Here is an 18,125-nt window from a genome sequence, read left to right on the forward strand (position 1 = left end):
CAATCTTGCACACAGGATGGTCCGGCCCTCAGGTAGGACAGTCCATGGTGGCAGCGCGGATGGTCCGATGTGAATAGAATCTGTTAGGATTCCGGATTTCTTGAGTGATTTGTTAACAAAATACATGGGATTTATTTAGAAAACGACTTGTAATGTGTCTAGACCTCCTACTTTATATATATATAGATGAAGGAGTACGACCGATTGAACCCCCACAATCGACCTAATCAAACCTACTTATCAAATTTATCTTATTTGCACAATCCTTAGGAGTAGGAGCAAACTAGTCTTAGTTTAGCCTAGTATTAATCTTTCTCGGCCTATTTCTTCACCTCTCTTCAGTCCGACGTCTTGGGTGGCCTGTCGACTTCAAGACAACCCTTAGATCTCTCCTCCCAACGGGGTCCCTCCCGGGAGGCGAGATTCAGGTTCTTCGCGAAGAAGACCTCTGCGCACGCGCGGACGGTCCAACAAGCACACAGGGAGAAGTCGTTCCTGCAGCGTGGTCGAGGTCCGTCGGAGCTCCTGCACAGAGCACCGCGAAGCGGTTCTCACCTTGTGTTTGGTGCCAGATCGGCGTCTACACCTACCTTGCTGAATAGATGCATGACCTTTCCTTTATGCCTTTACTCCCACTAGTTCCTCATTTCGGGTGCATCTACCTTGCTGAATAGATGCATAACCTTTCCTTTGTGCCTTTACTCCCACTAGTTCCTCATTTCGGGTGCAATTTTTTTTTACTTTTTTAGAAATGCAATTTACTATGAAGACTAACAGCAACGGCTACATTCGCAAATACAACTTGCAGTCATGTTTCTTTCATCACGGCCCCACCCACCCCCCCCCCCCCCCCCCCCCCCCCCCCCCCCCCCCCCCCCCCGGCTCATGGAAGAAGTGAAGGCTGGGTTACTGGTAGCTCTGATTGCCAATGTTTTCATATACGAATTTGGCAAGCCAATGGTCATTTGTGAAGCACTTCAAGCTTGAAGAGATGTTTTGCCATAATTCTGAATTTTCTAAAGCTGCCGGCATTGATGATTCAATCACAGACCAAGGAGAAAGTTTTACTGACACTGGATTGGTTTTTTATGGCGACAACTTGTTTTTTACTGACACTGAAACAGGTACCACTGCAAGTGATTTACGTTCCCTTCCTGTTTCCGCTTCCGGCACCTGAACTTATAAAAAATGTACTATATTTTTTTTAGAAAGCGGCTCTCTGTTCTAGAATTGATGGCACATGAACAGTTCCAATACTGTCTGTAAAAATTCATTTTGATAATCCGAATAATCATTTGTTCAGTAGCTTGTTGACAAACTTTTTAATCCGACATATCAAATGCCTGGCAATTAAGCATAGGAATGTGAATACCATGTTTCTATAAAAAAAACAGAAACAGAATACGCATACAGGTTGACAAGCACAAACCTTCAGGCAATCATCCTTCCGTCATGATCATGGGCACAAACCTTCAGGCGTAGGCTTCTGGCAGGAGCCGCGGCGTGACGATGGCGCGGAGCGGTACGGCCTTAGGCACCGTGAGCCCAAACGTCTCGCGCATGTCCAGCTCCTCGCCGTCGGGAAGGCGCCAGTCGAACGCGTGCAGCAGAGTGCCCAGGAAGTACTGCACGAACACCATGCCCGCCAGCTTCCCGGCGCAGATCCTCCGGCCGGCGCCGAAGGGGATGAGCTCGAAGTAGTTGCCGAGCGGGTCGACCTTCTCCGCCGCGGCCCCCGGCAGGAACCGCTCGGGCCGGAACTCGAGGGGCGCCTCCCACGTGGCCGGGTCCCGGCCGATGGCCCAGACGTTGACGAGCAGCCGGGTGTTGGCCGGGACGCGGTAGCCGTCGACGTCGTCGCAGGCGTCGAAGGAGAAGTGCGGGAGGCTGAGCGGCGTGGACGGGTGCAGCCGCAGGGCCTCCTTGCACACAGCCTGCAGGTAGGGGAGGCTGGGCAGGTCCGACTCCTCCAGGCGCCGGCCGCGGCCCAACACGTGGTCCAGCTCCTCCTGCGCGCGCGCCATGACGGCCGGGTTCTTGAGCATTTCGGCCATCGCCCACTCCACGATGATCGACGATGTGTCCGTGCCTGCTGTGAACATGTCCTGCCGTACATGCAAACTTTATACTATGGTAATGCCACGAATTCAACTGTTTGTTTTTTGTAGGCGGCCAATCGACCATAATAATATGCATTTCTACAATTTCTATATACTCCCTCCGGTGCAGTAAAAGAAGTCATCATGCGCGTGACCGAGCGTGCACAAAAAGAAGTCATAGCACGCGTGGGTCTGGGATTTGGACGTTGTTGCCCCTAGTAATTGCACAAAAAAAGATGCATTTAAGAGGAATCGAACTTGAGACCTCTAGTCTAGAATGCCTTGGAGCTGTTGCATCAACCAATCAAGCTTGATTGTTTTAGTGACGTTAATGCACCCATATCCCTATTTAATAGGGGCAAACAGGGAAAACTCTATGATAATTAATCACTCCTTGGTATGCACAATCATGTCCTAAACGACTACCTTTACTGCACTGGAGGGAGTATTGTATATGTATCGTATAGGTAGACGTTATTTGGATGAGATAGTTATTAAAACACGATCTAACTCGTAAATTCTCAAATCGTGTCAAAGAGAGACGGCAAGGGACCGAGACAAGATCAGCACACAGCCATAGTCGGCACCCTTCGGGTTGAGCCAAACCAATATCGAGTTAGACGTGCGGCGGACCGGCGGTGCCATCTTTGTCGGCACGATAGATTTAGTGGTGCGTCTCACGCGAATCTAAACACGCAGCAGCGCGCTCCTGGGGTCAGATTGTGTGGTTTCGGATGCGCCTCACTGTGTACCTAGAATTTTCTCTAGAGACGTTGGCGACGACGTGGCGAGAAGAAAGACAAAGAGACGGGTGGCGGAGGGCTCATTATGGTTTGAGTATGGCACCTGGTGCGATCATTAAGACTTGATGTTTGTAACAGTAGATTGCATGTTCGATTCTTGCTGGTGTAACATTGTCTCTTTTTTCTACTAGCTAGCTAGCCATATCTTTCTTTTATTTTATCCTCCGCCACGGGTGGCAAGGCATGTTGTGCGGGATAAGACGAGATAAAAAAATTTCTCTACTTTTTTTCTATGCTCGCGAGATCAAATATGCTGAGGGAGAAGATAATGATTCATAGATGACCAAATAGCGGTGTCTAGTGGGCCGTCCCGAGACATAATCTATTTAATAGTGTCGTGGTCTGACTCGACACGATTCAAAGTGGACCAACATTGTCTCTTTTTTTCTACTAGCTAGCCATACCTTTTTTTTATTTTGTCCTCCCCCACTGGTGGCGAGGTATGTTGTGTGGGATAAGACGAGATAAAAAAATTTCTCTTCCTTTTTTCCATACTCACGAGATCAAAGACGGTCATAGAGAAGATATTAAATTATAGATGACCAAATAACGGTGTCCAGTTGAAAGGGAATTAGGCTTTCACCTAGTTCCTAAATAATTTTGGTGGTTGAATTGCCCAACACAAATCTTTGGACTAACTAGTTTGCCCAAGTGTATAGATTATACAGGTGAAAAAGGTTCACACTCAGCCAATAAAAAGACCAAGTTTTGGATTCAATAAAGGAGCAAAGGGGCAACCGAGGGCACCCCTGGTCTGGCGCACCGGACTGTCCGGTGTGCCACCGGACAGTGAACAGTACCTGTCCGGTGCACCAGGGGACTCAGACTCAAACTCTTCACCCTCGGGATTTCTCGGAAGCCGGCGCGCTATAATTCACCGGACTGTCCGGTGTGCACCGGACATGTCCGGTGCTCCAAGGAAGCGCGTCCTCCGGAACTCGCCAGCCTCGGTTTCGCGTGGCAGCCGCTCCGCTAAAATTCACCGGACTGTCCGGTGTGCCAGCGGAGCAACGGCTCTCTTCGGCGCCAACGGCTCTCTGCGGTGCATTTAATGCGCGCGCAGACGTCAGACTTGCCCATACCGGTGCACCGGACATCAAACAGTGCATGTCCGGTGTGCACCGGACACCCAGGCGGGTCCACATGTCAGAGCTCCAACGGTCAGAATCCAACGGCAACGATGACGTGGCAGGGGGCACCGGACTGTCCGGTGTGCACCGGACTGTCCGGTGCGCCATCGAACAGAGAGCTCCCAGCAACGGCCACATTTGGTGGTTGGGGCTATAAATACCCCAACCACCCCACATTCATTGCCATCCAAGTTTTCCACTTCTCAACTACTACAAGAGCTCTAGGCATTCAATTCTAGACACATTCAAAGAGATCAAATCCTCTCCAATTCCACACAAAACCCTAGTGACTAGAGAGAGTGATTTGCCGTGTTCATTTGAGCTCTTGCGCTTGGATTGCTTCTTTTCTTTTCTTTCTCACTTGTTCTTGTGATCAAAACTCCATTGTAATCAAGGCAAGAGGCACCAATTGTGTGGTGGCCCTTGCGGGGAAGTTTTGTTCCCGGCTTTGATTAGAGAAGAGAAGCTCACTCGGTCCGAGGGACCGTTTGAGAGAGGGTAGGGTTGAAAGAGACCCGGCCTTTGTGGCCTCCTCAACGGGGAGTAGGTTTGCAAGAACCGAACCTCGGTAAAACAAATCTTCGTGTCTCACTTGCTTATTCGCTTGGGATTTGTTTTGCGCCCTCTCTCGCGGACTCGTTTATATTTCTAACGCTAACCCAGCTTGTAGTTGTGTTTATATTTATAAATTTCAGTTTCGCCCTATTCACCCCCCCCTCTAGGCGACTATCAATTGGTATCAGAGGCCGGTGCTTCATTAGAGCCTAACCGCTCGAAGTGATGTCGGGAGATCACGCCAAGAAGGAGATGGAGACCGGCGAAAAGCCCACTACAAGCTACGGGAGCACTTCATCGGAAGAGTCCCGCACCAAAAGGAGGGAGAAGAAGAAGAGCTCCTCCAACAAAGGGAAGGAGAAGAAATCTTCTTCTCACCACAAAGAGAAGAAGGAAAAATCTTCTTCCCACAAGCCACATCGGAAAGGCGACAAGCACAAGAGGATGAGGAAGGTGGTCTACTACGAGACCGACACTTCATCAACTTCTACCTCCGACTCCGATGCGCCCTCCGTCACTTCTAAGCGCCAAGAGCGCAAGAAGTATAGTAAGATCCCCCTACGCTACCCTCGCATTTCCAAACATACACCTTTACTTTCCGTCCCATTAGGCAAACCACCAACTTTTGATGGTGAAGATTACGCTAGGTGGAGCGATTTAATGCGATTTCATCTAATCTCGCTCCACAAAAGCATATGGGATGTTGTTGAGTTTGGTGCGCAGGTACCATCCGTAGGGGATGAAAACTATGATGAGGATGAGGTGGCCCAAATCGAGCACTTCAACTCTCAAGCCACAACCATACTCCTTGCCTCTCTAAGCAAGGAAGAATACAACAAAGTGCAAGGGTTGAAAAATGCAAAGGAGATTTGGGATGTACTCAAAACTGCGCACGAGGGAGATGAGCTCACCAAGATCACCAAGCGGGAAACGATCGAGGGGGAGCTCGGTCGGTTCCGGCTTCAAAAAGGGGAGGAGCCACAACACATGTACAACCGGCTCAAGACTTTGGTGAACCAAGTGCGCAACCTCGGGAGCAAGAAGTGGGATGACCACGAAGTAGTAAATGTTATTTTAAGATCTCTCATTTTTCTTAATCCCACTCAAGTTCAATTGATTCGTGGTAATCCTAGATATACTAAAATGACCCCCGAGGAAGTTATCGGGCATTTTGTAAGTTTTGAGTGCATGATAGAAGGCTCGAGGAAAATCAACGAGCTTGGCGACTCATCCGAAGCCCAACCCGTTGCATTCAAGGCAACGGAGGAGAAGAAGGAGGAGGCTACACCAAGACGACAACCAATCGACGCCTCCAAGCTCGACAATGAGGAAATGGCGCTCGTCATCAAGAGCTTCCGCCAAATCCTCAAGCAAAGGAGGGGGAAGGACTACAAGTCCCGCTCCAAGAAGGTTTGCTACAAGTGTGGTAAGCCCGGTCATTTTATTGCTAAATGTCCTATATCTAGTGACAGTGACCGAGGCGACGACAAGAAGGGGAGAAGAAAGGAGAAGAAAAGGTACTACAAGAAGAAGGGTGGCGATGCCCATGTTTGTCGGGAATGGGATTCCGACGAAAGCTCAAGCGACTCCTCCGACGACGAGGACGCCGCCAACATCGCCGTCACCAAGGGACTCCTCTTCCCCAACGTCGGCCACAAGTGCCTCATGGCAAAGGACGGCAAAAAGAAGAAGGTTAAATCCAACTCCTCCACTAAATATGAATCTTCTAGTGATGATAATGCTAGTGATGAGGAGGATAATTTGCGTTCCCTTTTTGCCAACCTTAACATAGCTCAAAAAGAAAAGTTAAATGAATTAGTTAGTGCTATTCATGAAAAGGATGACCTTTTGGACTCCCAAGAGGATTGTCTAATTAAAGAAAACAAGAAACATGTTAAGGTTAAAAAGGCTTATGCTCTAGAAGTAGAAAAATGTGAAAAATTGTCTAGTGAGCTAAGCACTTGCCGTGAGATGATTAACAACCTTAGAAATGAAAATGCTATTTTAAATGCTAAGGTTGATTCACATGTTTGTAATGTTTCAATTCCCAATCTTAGAGATGATAACATTGACTTGCTTGCTAAGATTGATGAATTGAATGCATCTCTTGCTAGCCTTAGATTAAAGAATGAAAATTTAATTGCTAAGGCTAAAGATTTTAATATTTGCAATGCTACTATTTCCGACCTTAGAACTAAGAATGAAATGTTGCATGCTAAGGTTGTAGAACTTAAATCTTGCAAACCCTCTACATCTAATCTTGAGCATGTTTCTATTTGCACTAGATGTAGAGATATTGATGTTAATGCTATTCTTGATCATATGGCTTTAATTAAACAACAAAATGATCATATAGCAAAATTAGATGCTAAAATTGCCGAGCACAATCTAGAAAATGAGAAATTTAAATTTGCTCGTAGCATGCTTTATAATGGGAGACGCCCTGGCATTAAGGATGGCATTGGCTTCCAAAGGGGAGACAATGTCAAACTTAATGCTCCTCCAAAGAACTTATCTAACTTTGTTAAGGGCAAGGCTCCCATGCCTCAGGATAACGAGGGTTACATTTTGTACCCTGCCGGCTATCCTGAGAGCAAAATTAGGAGAATTCACTCTAGGAAGTCTCACTCTGGCCCCAATCATGCTTTCATGTATAAGGGTGAGACATCTAGTTCTAGGCAACCAACCCGTGCCAAGTTGCCTAAGAAGAAAATTCCTAATGCATCAAATGAACATAGCATTTCATTTAAAACTTTTGATGCATCTTATGTGCTTACTAGCAAATCCGGCAAGGTAGTTGCCAAATTTGTTGGGGGCAAACACAAGGGCTCCAAGACTTGTGTTTGGGTACCCAAAGTTCTTGTTTCTAATGCCAAAGGACCCAAAACCGTTTGGGTACCTAAAGTCAAGAACTAAATTTGTTTTGTAGGTTTATGCATCCGGGGGCTCAAGTTGGATACTCGACAGCGGGTGCACAAACCACATGACCGGGGAGAAAAGGATGTTCTCCTCATATGAGAAAAACCAAGATCCCCAACGAGCTATCACATTCGGGGATGGAAATCAAGGTTTGGTCAAAGGACTTGGTAAAATTGCTATATCTCCTGACCATTCTATTTCAAATGTTTTTCTTGTTGATTCCTTAGATTACAACTTGCTTTCTGTTTCACAATTATGTCAAATGGGCTACAACTGTCTTTTTACTGATATAGGTGTCACTGTCTTTAGAAGAAGTGATGATTCAATAGCATTTAAGGGTGTGTTAGAGGGTCAGCTATACTTGGTAGATTTTGATAGAGCTGAACTCGACACTTGCTTAATTGCTAAGACTAACATGGGTTGGCTCTGGCATCGCCGACTAGCTCATGTTGGGATGAAGAATCTTCATAAGCTTCTAAAGGGTGAACACATTTTAGGACTAACCAATGTTCATTTTGAGAAAGACAGGATTTGTAGCGCATGTCAGGCAGGAAAGCAAGTTGGAGCCCATCATCCACACAAGAACATCATGACGACCGACAGGCCGCTTGAGCTACTCCACATGGATCTATTCGGCCCGATTGCTTACATAAGCATCGGCGGGAGTAAGTATTGTCTTGTTATTGTGGATGATTATTCTCGCTTCACTTGGGTATTCTTTTTACAGGAAAAATCTCAAACCCAAGAGACCTTAAAGGGATTCTTGAGACGAGCTCAAAATGAGTTCGGCTTAAGGATCAAGAAAATAAGAAGCGACAACGGGACGGAGTTCAAGAACTCTCAAATTGAAGGCTTCCTTGAGGAGGAGGGCATCAAGCATGAGTTCTCCTCTCCCTACACGCCACAACAAAATGGTGTAGTGGAGAGGAAGAATCGAACTCTATTGGACATGGCAAGAACCATGCTTGATGAGTACAAGACACCGGACCGGTTTTGGGCCGAAGCGGTCAACACCGCCTGCTACGCCATCAACCGGTTATATCTTCACCGAATCCTCAAGAAGACATCATATGAACTCCTAACCGGTAAAAAGCCCAACATTTCATATTTTAGAGTTTTTGGTAGCAAATGCTTCATTCTTATTAAAAGAGGTAGAAAATCTAAATTTGCTCCTAAAACTGTAGAAGGCTTTTTACTTGGTTATGACTCAAACACAAGGGCATATAGGGTCTTTAACAAGTCCACTGGACTAGTTGAAGTCTCTTGTGACGTTGTGTTTGATGAAACTAACGGCTCTCAAGTAGAGCAAGTTGATCTTGATGAGATAGGTGAAGAACAGGCTCCATGCATCGCGCTAAGGAACATGTCCATCGGGGATGTGTGTCCTAAGGAATCCGAAGAGCCTCCAAGTACACAAGATCAACCATCCTCCTCCATGCAAGCATCTCCACCAACTCAAAATGAGGATGAGGCTCAAAATGATGAAGAGCAAAATCAAGAAGACGAGCCACCTCAAGATAATAGCAATGATCAAGGGGGAGATACAAATGATCAAGAAAAGGAGGATGAGGAAGAACCAAGACCGCCACACCCAAGAGTCCACCAAGCAATCCAACGAGATCACCCCGTCGACACCATCCTCGGCGACATTCATAAGGGGGTAACTACTCGATCTCGAGTTGCTCATTTTTGTGAACATTACTCTTTTGTTTCCTCTATTGAGCCACACAGGGTAGAGGAAGCTCTCCAAGATTCGGATTGGGTGGTGGCGATGCAAGAGGAGCTCAACAATTTCACGAGGAATGAGGTCTGGCATTTAGTTCCACGTCCTAACCAAAATGTTGTAGGAACCAAATGGGTCTTCCGCAACAAGCAAGATGAGCATGGTGTGGTGACAAGGAACAAAGCTCGACTCGTAGCCAAAGGGTATTCACAAGTCGAAGGTTTGGATTTCGGTGAAACCTATGCACCCGTAGCTAGGCTTGAGTCAATTCGCATATTATTAGCCTATGCTACTTACCATGGCTTCAAGCTTTATCAAATGGACGTGAAGAGTGCCTTCCTCAATGGACCAATCAAGGAAGAGGTCTATGTTGAGCAACCTCCCGGCTTTGAAGACAGTGAGTATCCTAACCATGTTTATAGGCTCTCTAAGGCGCTTTATGGGCTCAAGCAAGCCCCAAGAGCATGGTATGAATGCCTTAGAGATTTCCTTATTGCAAATGGCTTCAAAGTCGGCAAGGCCGATCCTACACTCTTTACTAAAACTCTTGAAAATGACTTGTTTGTATGCCAAATTTATGTTGATGATATTATATTTGGGTCTACTAACGAGTCTACATGTGAAGAGTTTAGTAGGATCATGACATAGAAATTCGAGATGTCGATGATGGGGGAGTTGAAGTATTTTCTAGGATTCCAAGTCAAGCAACTCCAAGAGGGCACCTTCATTAGCCAAACGAAGTACACTCAAGACATTCTTGCTAAGTTTGGGATGAAGGATGCCAAACCCATCAAGACACCCATGGGAACTAATGGGCATCTCGACCTCGACACAGGAGGTAAGTCCGTGGATCAAAAGGTATACCGGTCGATGATTGGTTCATTGCTTTATTTATGTGCATCTCGACCGGACATTATGCTTTCCGTTTGCATGTGTGCAAGATTCCAATCCGACCCTAAGGAATCCCACCTTACGGCCGTAAAACGAATCTTGAGATATTTGGCTTATACCCCTAAGTTTGGGCTTTGGTACCCTCGGGGATCCACATTTGATTTACTTGGTTATTCGGATGCCGATTGGGCGGGGTGCAAAATAAATAGGAAGAGCACATCGGGGACTTGCCAGTTCTTGGGAAGATCCTTGGTGTCTTGGGCTTCAAAGAAGCAAAATTCGGTCGCTCTTTCCACCGCCGAAGCCGAGTACATTGCCGCAGGACATTGTTGCGCGCAATTGCTCTGGATGAGGCAAACCCTGCGGGACTACGGTTACAAATTAACCAAAGTCCCTTTGCTATGTGATAATGAGAGTGCAATTAAAATGGCCGACAATCCCGTCGAGCATAGCCGCACTAAGCACATAGCCATTCGGTATCATTTTCTTAGGGATCACCAACAAAAGGGGGATATCGAGATTTCTTACATTAATACTAAAGATCAATTAGCTGATATCTTTACCAAGCCACTTGATGAACAATCTTTTACCAGACTTAGGCATGAGCTCAATATTCTTGATTCTAGAAATTTCTTTTGCTAAGCTTGCTCACATAGCTCATTTGAATACCTTTGATCATATCTCTTCTATATGCTATGACTAATGTGTTTTCAAGTCTATTTCAAACCAAGTCATAGGCATATTGAAAGGGAATTGGAGTCTTCGGCGAAGACAAAGGCTTCCACTCCGTAACTCATGCTTCGCCACCACTCCAAGCAACTCTCTCTTCTTTGGGGGAGAAATGAGCATCAAGGAAAAGGACTTCATCCTTGGGGGAGAGAGAGTAAAAGCTCAAACACAAAAGAACCGGACCTCGTCTTTGGTATAATCTTAACTCATTTACTTATGACCAAAGGGGAGGAACTTACTTCGAGGGCTCTAATGATTCCGTTTTTGGCGATTCATGCCAAAAAGGGGGAGAAATGAGCCCAAAGCAAAAGGACCGCACCACCACCACCAAATTCAAAAACTTAGTGCTTTCCAAAAGTATTTATCATTTGGTATCCTATTGTGTTCAAAAGAGGGAGAAAGTAGTATTTCAAAAATGGTATATCAAAACCCTCTTGAACACTAAGAGGTGGATCTCTTTTAGGGGGAGTTTTGTTTAGTCAAAGGAAAAGCATTTGAAATAGGGGGAGACAATTTCAAATCTTGAAACTGCTTTGCAAACTCTTATTCATTTACCTTTGACTATTTGCAAAAGATCTTTGAAATGGATTTACAAAAAGAATTTGCAAAAACAAAACATGTGGTGCAAACGTGGTCCAAAATGTTATATAAGAAAGAAACATTCCTTGCATATCTTGTAAGTAGTTATATTGGCTTAATTCCAAGTAACCTTTTCACTTACATTATGCAAACTAGTTCAATTATGCACTTCTCTATTTGCTTTGGTTTGTGTTGGCATCAATCACCAAAAAGGGGGAGATTGAAAGGGAATTAGGCTTTCACCTAGTTCCTAAATAATTTTGGTGGTTGAATTGCCCAACACAAATCTTTGGACTAACTAGTTTGCCCAAGTGTATAGATTATACAGGTGAAAAAGGTTCACACTCAGCCAATAAAAAGACCAAGTTTTGGATTCAATAAAGGAGCAAAGGGGCAACCGAGGGCACCCCTGGTCTGGCGCACCGGACTGTCCGGTGTGCCACCGGACAGTGAACAGTACCTGTCCGGTGCACCAGGGGACTCAGACTCAAACTCTTCACCCTCGGGATTTCTCGGAAGCCGGCGCGCTATAATTCACCGGACTGTCCGGTGTGCACCGGACATGTCCGGTGCTCCAAGGAAGCGCGTCCTCCGGAACTCGCCAGCCTCGGTTTCGCGTGGCAGCCGCTCCGCTAAAATTCACCGGACTGTCCGGTGTGCACCGGACTGTCCGGTGTGCCAGCGGAGCAACGGCTCTCTTCGGCGCCAACGGCTCTCTGCGGTGCATTTAATGCGCGCGCAGCGCGCGCAGACGTCAGACTTGCCCATACCGGTGCACCGGACATCAAACAGTGCATGTCCGGTGTGCACCGGACACCCAGGCGGGTCCACATGTCAGAGCTCCAACGGTCAGAATCCAACGGCAACGATGACGTGGCAGGGGGCACCGGACTGTCCGGTGTGCACCGGACTGTCCGGTGCGCCATCGAACAGAGAGCTCCCAGCAACGGCCACATTTGGTGGTTGGGGCTATAAATACCCCAACCACCCCACATTCATTGCCATCCAAGTTTTCCACTTCTCAACTACTACAAGAGCTCTAGGCATTCAATTCTAGACACATTCAAAGAGATCAAATCCTCTCCAATTCCACACAAAACCCTAGTGACTAGAGAGAGTGATTTGCCGTGTTCATTTGAGCTCTTGCGCTTGGATTGCTTCTTTTCTTTTCTTTCTCACTTGTTCTTGTGATCAAAACTCCATTGTAATCAAGGCAAGAGGCACCAATTGTGTGGTGGCCCTTGCGGGGAAGTTTTGTTCCCGGCTTTGATTAGAGAAGAGAAGCTCACTCGGTCCGAGGGACCGTTTGAGAGAGGGTAGGGTTGAAAGAGACCCGGCCTTTGTGGCCTCCTCAACGGGGAGTAGGTTTGCAAGAACCGAACCTCGGTAAAACAAATCTCCGTGTCTCACTTGCTTATTCGCTTGGGATTTGTTTTGCGCCCTCTCTCGCGGACTCGTTTATATTTCTAACGCTAACCCGGCTTGTAGTTGTGTTTATATTTATAAATTTCAGTTTCGCCCTATTCACCCCCCCCTCTAGGCGACTATCACCAGTGAACCGTCCCGAGGCATAATCCATTTAATAGTGTCATGATCTGGCTCGACACGATTCAAAGTGAACCAACATCATCTCTTTTTTTCTACTAGCTAGCCATACCTTTCTTTTATTTTGTCCTCCCTCACTGGTGGCGAGGTAGTATGTTGTGTGGGATAAGACTAGATAAAATTTTTGTCTTCCTTTTTTTTATGTTCGCGAGATCAAAGACGGTGGGGGAGAAGATATTGAATTATAGATGATCAAATAATGGTGTCTAATGGACCGTCCCGAGGAATAATCTATTTAATAGTGTCATAGTCCGGCTCGGCACGATTCAAAGTAGACCTGTGTTGTACCTGGACCGCCTTCTCGGTCCATAGTGCCGGTTCGACTCATAATGGTTACATTTTTATTTTCAAATTATTAATATATATTATTTATCCTCTATATAACACAAATAAACATGAGCTGTAACGATTAGAAGATGAGCACTTTGTTCCATTTACATCAACGGTTCGGAGTTTGGACCCAGGCGTGCTCTATTTTTTTTATTTCACTAAGCACGCAGGGAAGCGTGCGTTGCGTACTCGTTCATTAGATCCCACGTTCCTACTGTTACAATGCACAACGTCACATAATCATATTTGATATTTATAAAAAATAAATTTAATATGAAAGTAAATATATGATTCACATATCAGATATTAAATTTATAAAAACAAGTATTGCACTTTATCTTAGCCAAAAGACCAAGAAATATATGAGTTACGAAGGAGCCCAACCCTTTTTTATAGCTCGTTCGGTCGCTCGTCTTTCTTCAACTAGTAGCTCGTTCGGTCGCTCGTCTTTCTTCAACTAGTGAGGCGATACTATGTGGACTTTCACTACATATGGCTTTCTGTCGTGTTGGCTTTCAGTGGTTTTTCATGGTCTATCTGTGATGTAACAATTTTTTATAGCTCGTCCGGTAGCTCGTTTTCCTTCAGCTAGTGAGGTGATACGATGTAGACTGTATGTGACTTTCTGTCGTGTTGAGCTTTGTGGGTTTTCACGGTCTATCTGTGATGTAACGATAACGGCTTATTGGTAGGCAAGAACCAGTGATGCACACTTTCACACGTGACGCACAATACAGGAGACAGAAGTCTTAGCAAGATACAATTTGATCTTTATTCTATCTCATTTTAATAATGGTTATTCTAGATAGCAGGATGCATCACTAATAGATCTTGATGGCTACGACAACATCTTCGTTGTGGGGATCAATTTCGTTGGTAAAATATTAGTTTATGGTACTCCGTGTACGGATATTAATTCAGGTCGTTGATCTTATTATACATGGGTGCGGAGACGAAATCAAGCGTCTAAATTAAGGATCAAAAGGTGCTGAATCTGTAGCCTGTGCTTACCAAACGATTCAACTGCCGAGTGTCAATGGTTCTTAATGTTGCATCATGTCAAAAATTGACACACATTTTATACCACACTTAAAGTTAGGCGGTCAAATTCTACGTTCATTTTATACCACACTTAAAGTATGACGACTTACGGTTGGTCGCTAAATTATAATACAACAATCCATAGTTGGTCGCTAAATATACAATATCAGCAACGGACGGTCGGTCGCTAAAAGGTTGTCGGTCGCTAAAGACTTTAGCAGCGACACTTACAACGATCATCCTTTTAGGTCGCTAAAAGTTTTTTTAGTGACCAACAGCAGGTCGTTGAAGGTTGTTTTAGCAACCAACCGTATGTCACTGTAAGTGAACCAGTGTATTTAGGGGGACTAAATACAAATCGAGCTATAATAATTAAGCCCTATATCATATATTTTAGACAATAAATTATATTATTAAGAAAGAAAATACTGAGAATAATGTATAAAACAAGAATAGGGCACTGGTCCATAGTGTAGTATGTTTATGCCACTTTCTGTTATGTCCTATATTTTTTGCTAAAAATTATAAAATACGACACTGCTAAAGTTGTTTTTTACAGGTTGACTCCTATATTTTAAGATAGTGTACTGATTTTAAGTCACTATTAAAGATGCTCATACAACATTTATTGACCATGCTAATTTTATGTCACCATCTCAACCATATTTTGCTCTAAGGTGGTCTTTGTACCAAACAAGCCATCAGCTAGCTGTGGCCTGACTGACTGATCATGAAAAGTTCACAACGACCCTGCAGCACCCCACGGTAGGAATTAGACCAGAAACCAAACATAACATCAGCTCGAGAGTGTGTTTTCGTTTGGATTTCAACAACCCACCAGCTCCACCAAACTCTCTTCACTCATTGCAGGGATCGGAGTCGGAGCCGCCCCCACGAAACTAAACATGCATGCAGTTTATTATTTCCAGCACAAGATTATCAGTTACGAATTTACGATCATGATCGATATTACTAGTAATTTAATATTCTCTTGATTTTTTTATATGTCGCGTTTTAGTTTAAAAATAAACTAACGAGCACAAATATTCGAGATAGCGCTATATATCTTGCAACGTCCAATGGATTAGGTAACAACAACAACAATACTAATAACAAGTAAGCAAGTGAAGTAAGGAAAGAGTGCTGAGCTGAGGAGAGTGCTTACGAAGATGAGGCCCTTGATGTTGACCTCGGTGATAGTCTCGCCGCTCTCGTCGTCGGCGCCGGCGTCCATGGCGTCGCGGAGCCGGTCGACGAAGTCCTGGCGGCCCTGGCGCGCGCGGTCCGCGGCCGTCGCGGCGTGCTCGGCCAGCATCTTGGTGATGAGGCCGTCGAACTGGTGGTGGACCCGCCGCAGCTTCGCCTGCACGCCCTGCAAGTCCAGACGCGCCAGCGCCGGCACGAAGTCGCTGATGTTGAACAGGCCCGTGCCGGTCATCAGCGACACGATCATGTCCTTGTACCTGCTCGCAGCACGCATATATGATATATACTCGCAGATGATATATGAATATTGCACATATTAGCTTATTAATATGTTGGTAGACAGAAGAAATTTGATGCAGTATATGTGTCGTATATAGCTTTTCTGCAAGAAGGGAAACCAAGCGGCACCTAGCTCACCTGTTCGAGTCGTCCCCCTGCGCGTCGAACACCCGCTTGCTCACGGTGATCTGCCCGACGATGTTGGCGAGGGCGCACACGAGCACCTCCGGCACAACGACGGGCCTGCCGGCCGCGGCCGCCTCCGCCACGCCGCGCAGCAGGTGGCCGGCCTCGTCGCGCCGCACGTGCGCCCAGTCCGCGACCGCGCGCGCCCCGAGCAGGTGCACGCTGGCGAGCTTCCGCATCAGCTTCCACTTGGGCCCGTAGTTCGCGAACACCATGTTCTGGCACCCGTACGTGATGTCCGCCGTGCTCGCCACCGCCGGCCGGTTGGCGTACCGCGCGTCCAGCGCCTTGAGGAACGTCCGCGCCGCGCCCGGGGATGACGCCACCACCACGCCGGCCGTGCCCATCTTCACGTACATGATGGGCCCGTACTTACGCGCCAGCGCGGCCAGGCCGGCGTGAGGCGCCGGCCCGACGAGTGGCAGCGCGCCGAGGATAGGTAGGCCCCTTGGTCCCGGCGGGAGGTGGCCGCGGCGGCCGGAGGACGACGAAGAAGCAGAAGAAGGGTGCAGCAGGGAGCGGAGCGCGAGGTGGAGGAGGAGGCATAGGAAGGCGCTGGAGAGCACGACAGGGTCAATGCACAACGCCGCGAGCTGCATGGTGGCGTGCTACTGTGCAGGAACTGGAGTCTGGAGGAGGACATGCCCAAGCAAAGGATGTCCCCGCTGTGCACGACGACGACGGCTTTATATTTCCTGAGACGTTGCATCCTGCAGCACGCTGCGGGCCTGCGGCTACGTATTCGGAATCAGACAACCAGTGTTGCCTCCGGACAAGTTTCTTCCTTGGAGCAACCAAAACTCCGGAGGCAATGCTGTTTCTTCCTTGGAACGACAGAAAAGGGTAATTTCATTAGAGACGGCCGCCCACGAGTAAAATAAACCCAAGACTCCAAGAGCGCATAAAAAGGCAAAGCCAACTACCCAAAACCAGCCTCGAAGAAAAAATAGATTTCGGTCCATTTAAATTTGGATTTTAGTGTTTGATAATTAATATGGCTATTTACACTAACAACATTTACTATTATACAAGGTCCTTCACCTCAGTTCTGCTCCACCTCCGTCTTCGCCGGCCGGGTTCCCACCTCCACCCCACACCACGCTATGGCGGCGTCCCGTGTGAGCTCCTACGGTTCGGGTTGCGCACGGACTCCGATTAAGAAGCATACCTCGTCGGTGTCTCCATAACGCCGCCACCCGAGCTGAGGGCCGGCAGCCTCTAGCTTCGCCTCGGGGCCGCCACCAGAGCTTGCTTCGCCTCCGACTCCCATTGTTCGGTGACGGATGCTCGTCTCCCCGTGAGGCGCAGTCGGCAGCAAGGAGCAACAACCTTCACCAGATCCGTCGAGGTTTCAACTCAATCGACCGAGGTCGTAGTTCAAAGGTAAAAAACAACACTCCTCCCACATCTCAAATGGTCTTTGCTATCCGAAACCATGACTTCCACTTCCTTGAGTCTGATGAATTTGGTATATGATACAAGCTAATGATACATTCGTAAAAACTCAAGTTATTTACTTCAACGAAATAGTAAAACGAAACAACGTTGTTGTACATATGTTTATTTTAGTTAAATCATACATCGGTGTCCATTTTGAGCGTAAACGATGCCTAGTTTCAATGTTGCAACCTATGCCAGGCACAACTATTAGTTTTCAAAAAAGGGTCATGCACAAATGATACATTCTAAAACTTATACTACTTCACATTAGTTGCCATTTCATTGAAACAAACATACATAGTTTATAGTAGATGGGAAAGCATCATAACATCACATTCATGATAAGCAGTAGTTCAAATAAAAGTTGGGCACATACTTGTTTACAAACATATGATGAATAGGACATAGCATGATCCGAAATACTTAATCTAGACCTGGTGCAAAATACGATGCACGTCAGGTACACCTATCTAGTTTATCCCCCTAAACCCTATGGTGAAAACAGGATAGCATATAGTCTGACGCCAATAGTCCCTCACCTTTCGGTGTAACATTCACTAAATTGAACCTAACAGTGACACCTTATAGTCTAACGCTAGTGGTCTGATGC

The 18,125-nt window shown here is 46.4% G+C and overlaps 1 protein-coding gene and 1 non-coding gene across 3 annotated transcripts; both read right to left on the minus strand.

Moving 5' to 3' along the window:
- Window positions 1-1,247: 1,247 nt before the first annotated feature.
- LOC103639113 (flavonoid 3',5'-hydroxylase 1) lies at window positions 1,248-16,928 on the minus strand. 2 transcript variants are annotated; one of them, XM_020544305.2, is made up of 4 exons: window positions 16,028-16,928; window positions 15,570-15,867; window positions 1,430-2,105; window positions 1,248-1,343 (listed from the first exon to the last, which is right to left on the minus strand). In XM_020544305.2, the coding sequence occupies exons 1-3, from the start codon at window positions 16,672-16,674 to the stop codon at window positions 1,473-1,475; spliced, it is 1,578 nt and encodes a 525-aa protein (XP_020399894.1). In that variant the 5' UTR covers window positions 16,675-16,928; the 3' UTR covers window positions 1,248-1,343; window positions 1,430-1,472. The 2 variants fall into 2 exon arrangements, with proteins under 2 accessions (XP_020399894.1, XP_008660133.2); XM_008661911.3 differs by having other exon boundaries at window positions 1,249-2,105; window positions 16,028-16,926.
- LOC111590232 (U2 spliceosomal RNA) lies at window positions 13,530-13,723 on the minus strand. Its single transcript, XR_004852939.1, has one exon. It is a non-coding gene; the product is annotated as a U2 spliceosomal RNA (small nuclear RNA).
- Window positions 16,929-18,125: the final 1,197 nt, after the last annotated feature.

The sequence above is a fragment of the Zea mays genome, chromosome 9, assembly GCF_902167145.1.
Source record: "Zea mays cultivar B73 chromosome 9, Zm-B73-REFERENCE-NAM-5.0, whole genome shotgun sequence".
In the NCBI taxonomy this organism is placed as follows: domain Eukaryota; kingdom Viridiplantae; phylum Streptophyta; class Magnoliopsida; order Poales; family Poaceae; genus Zea; species Zea mays.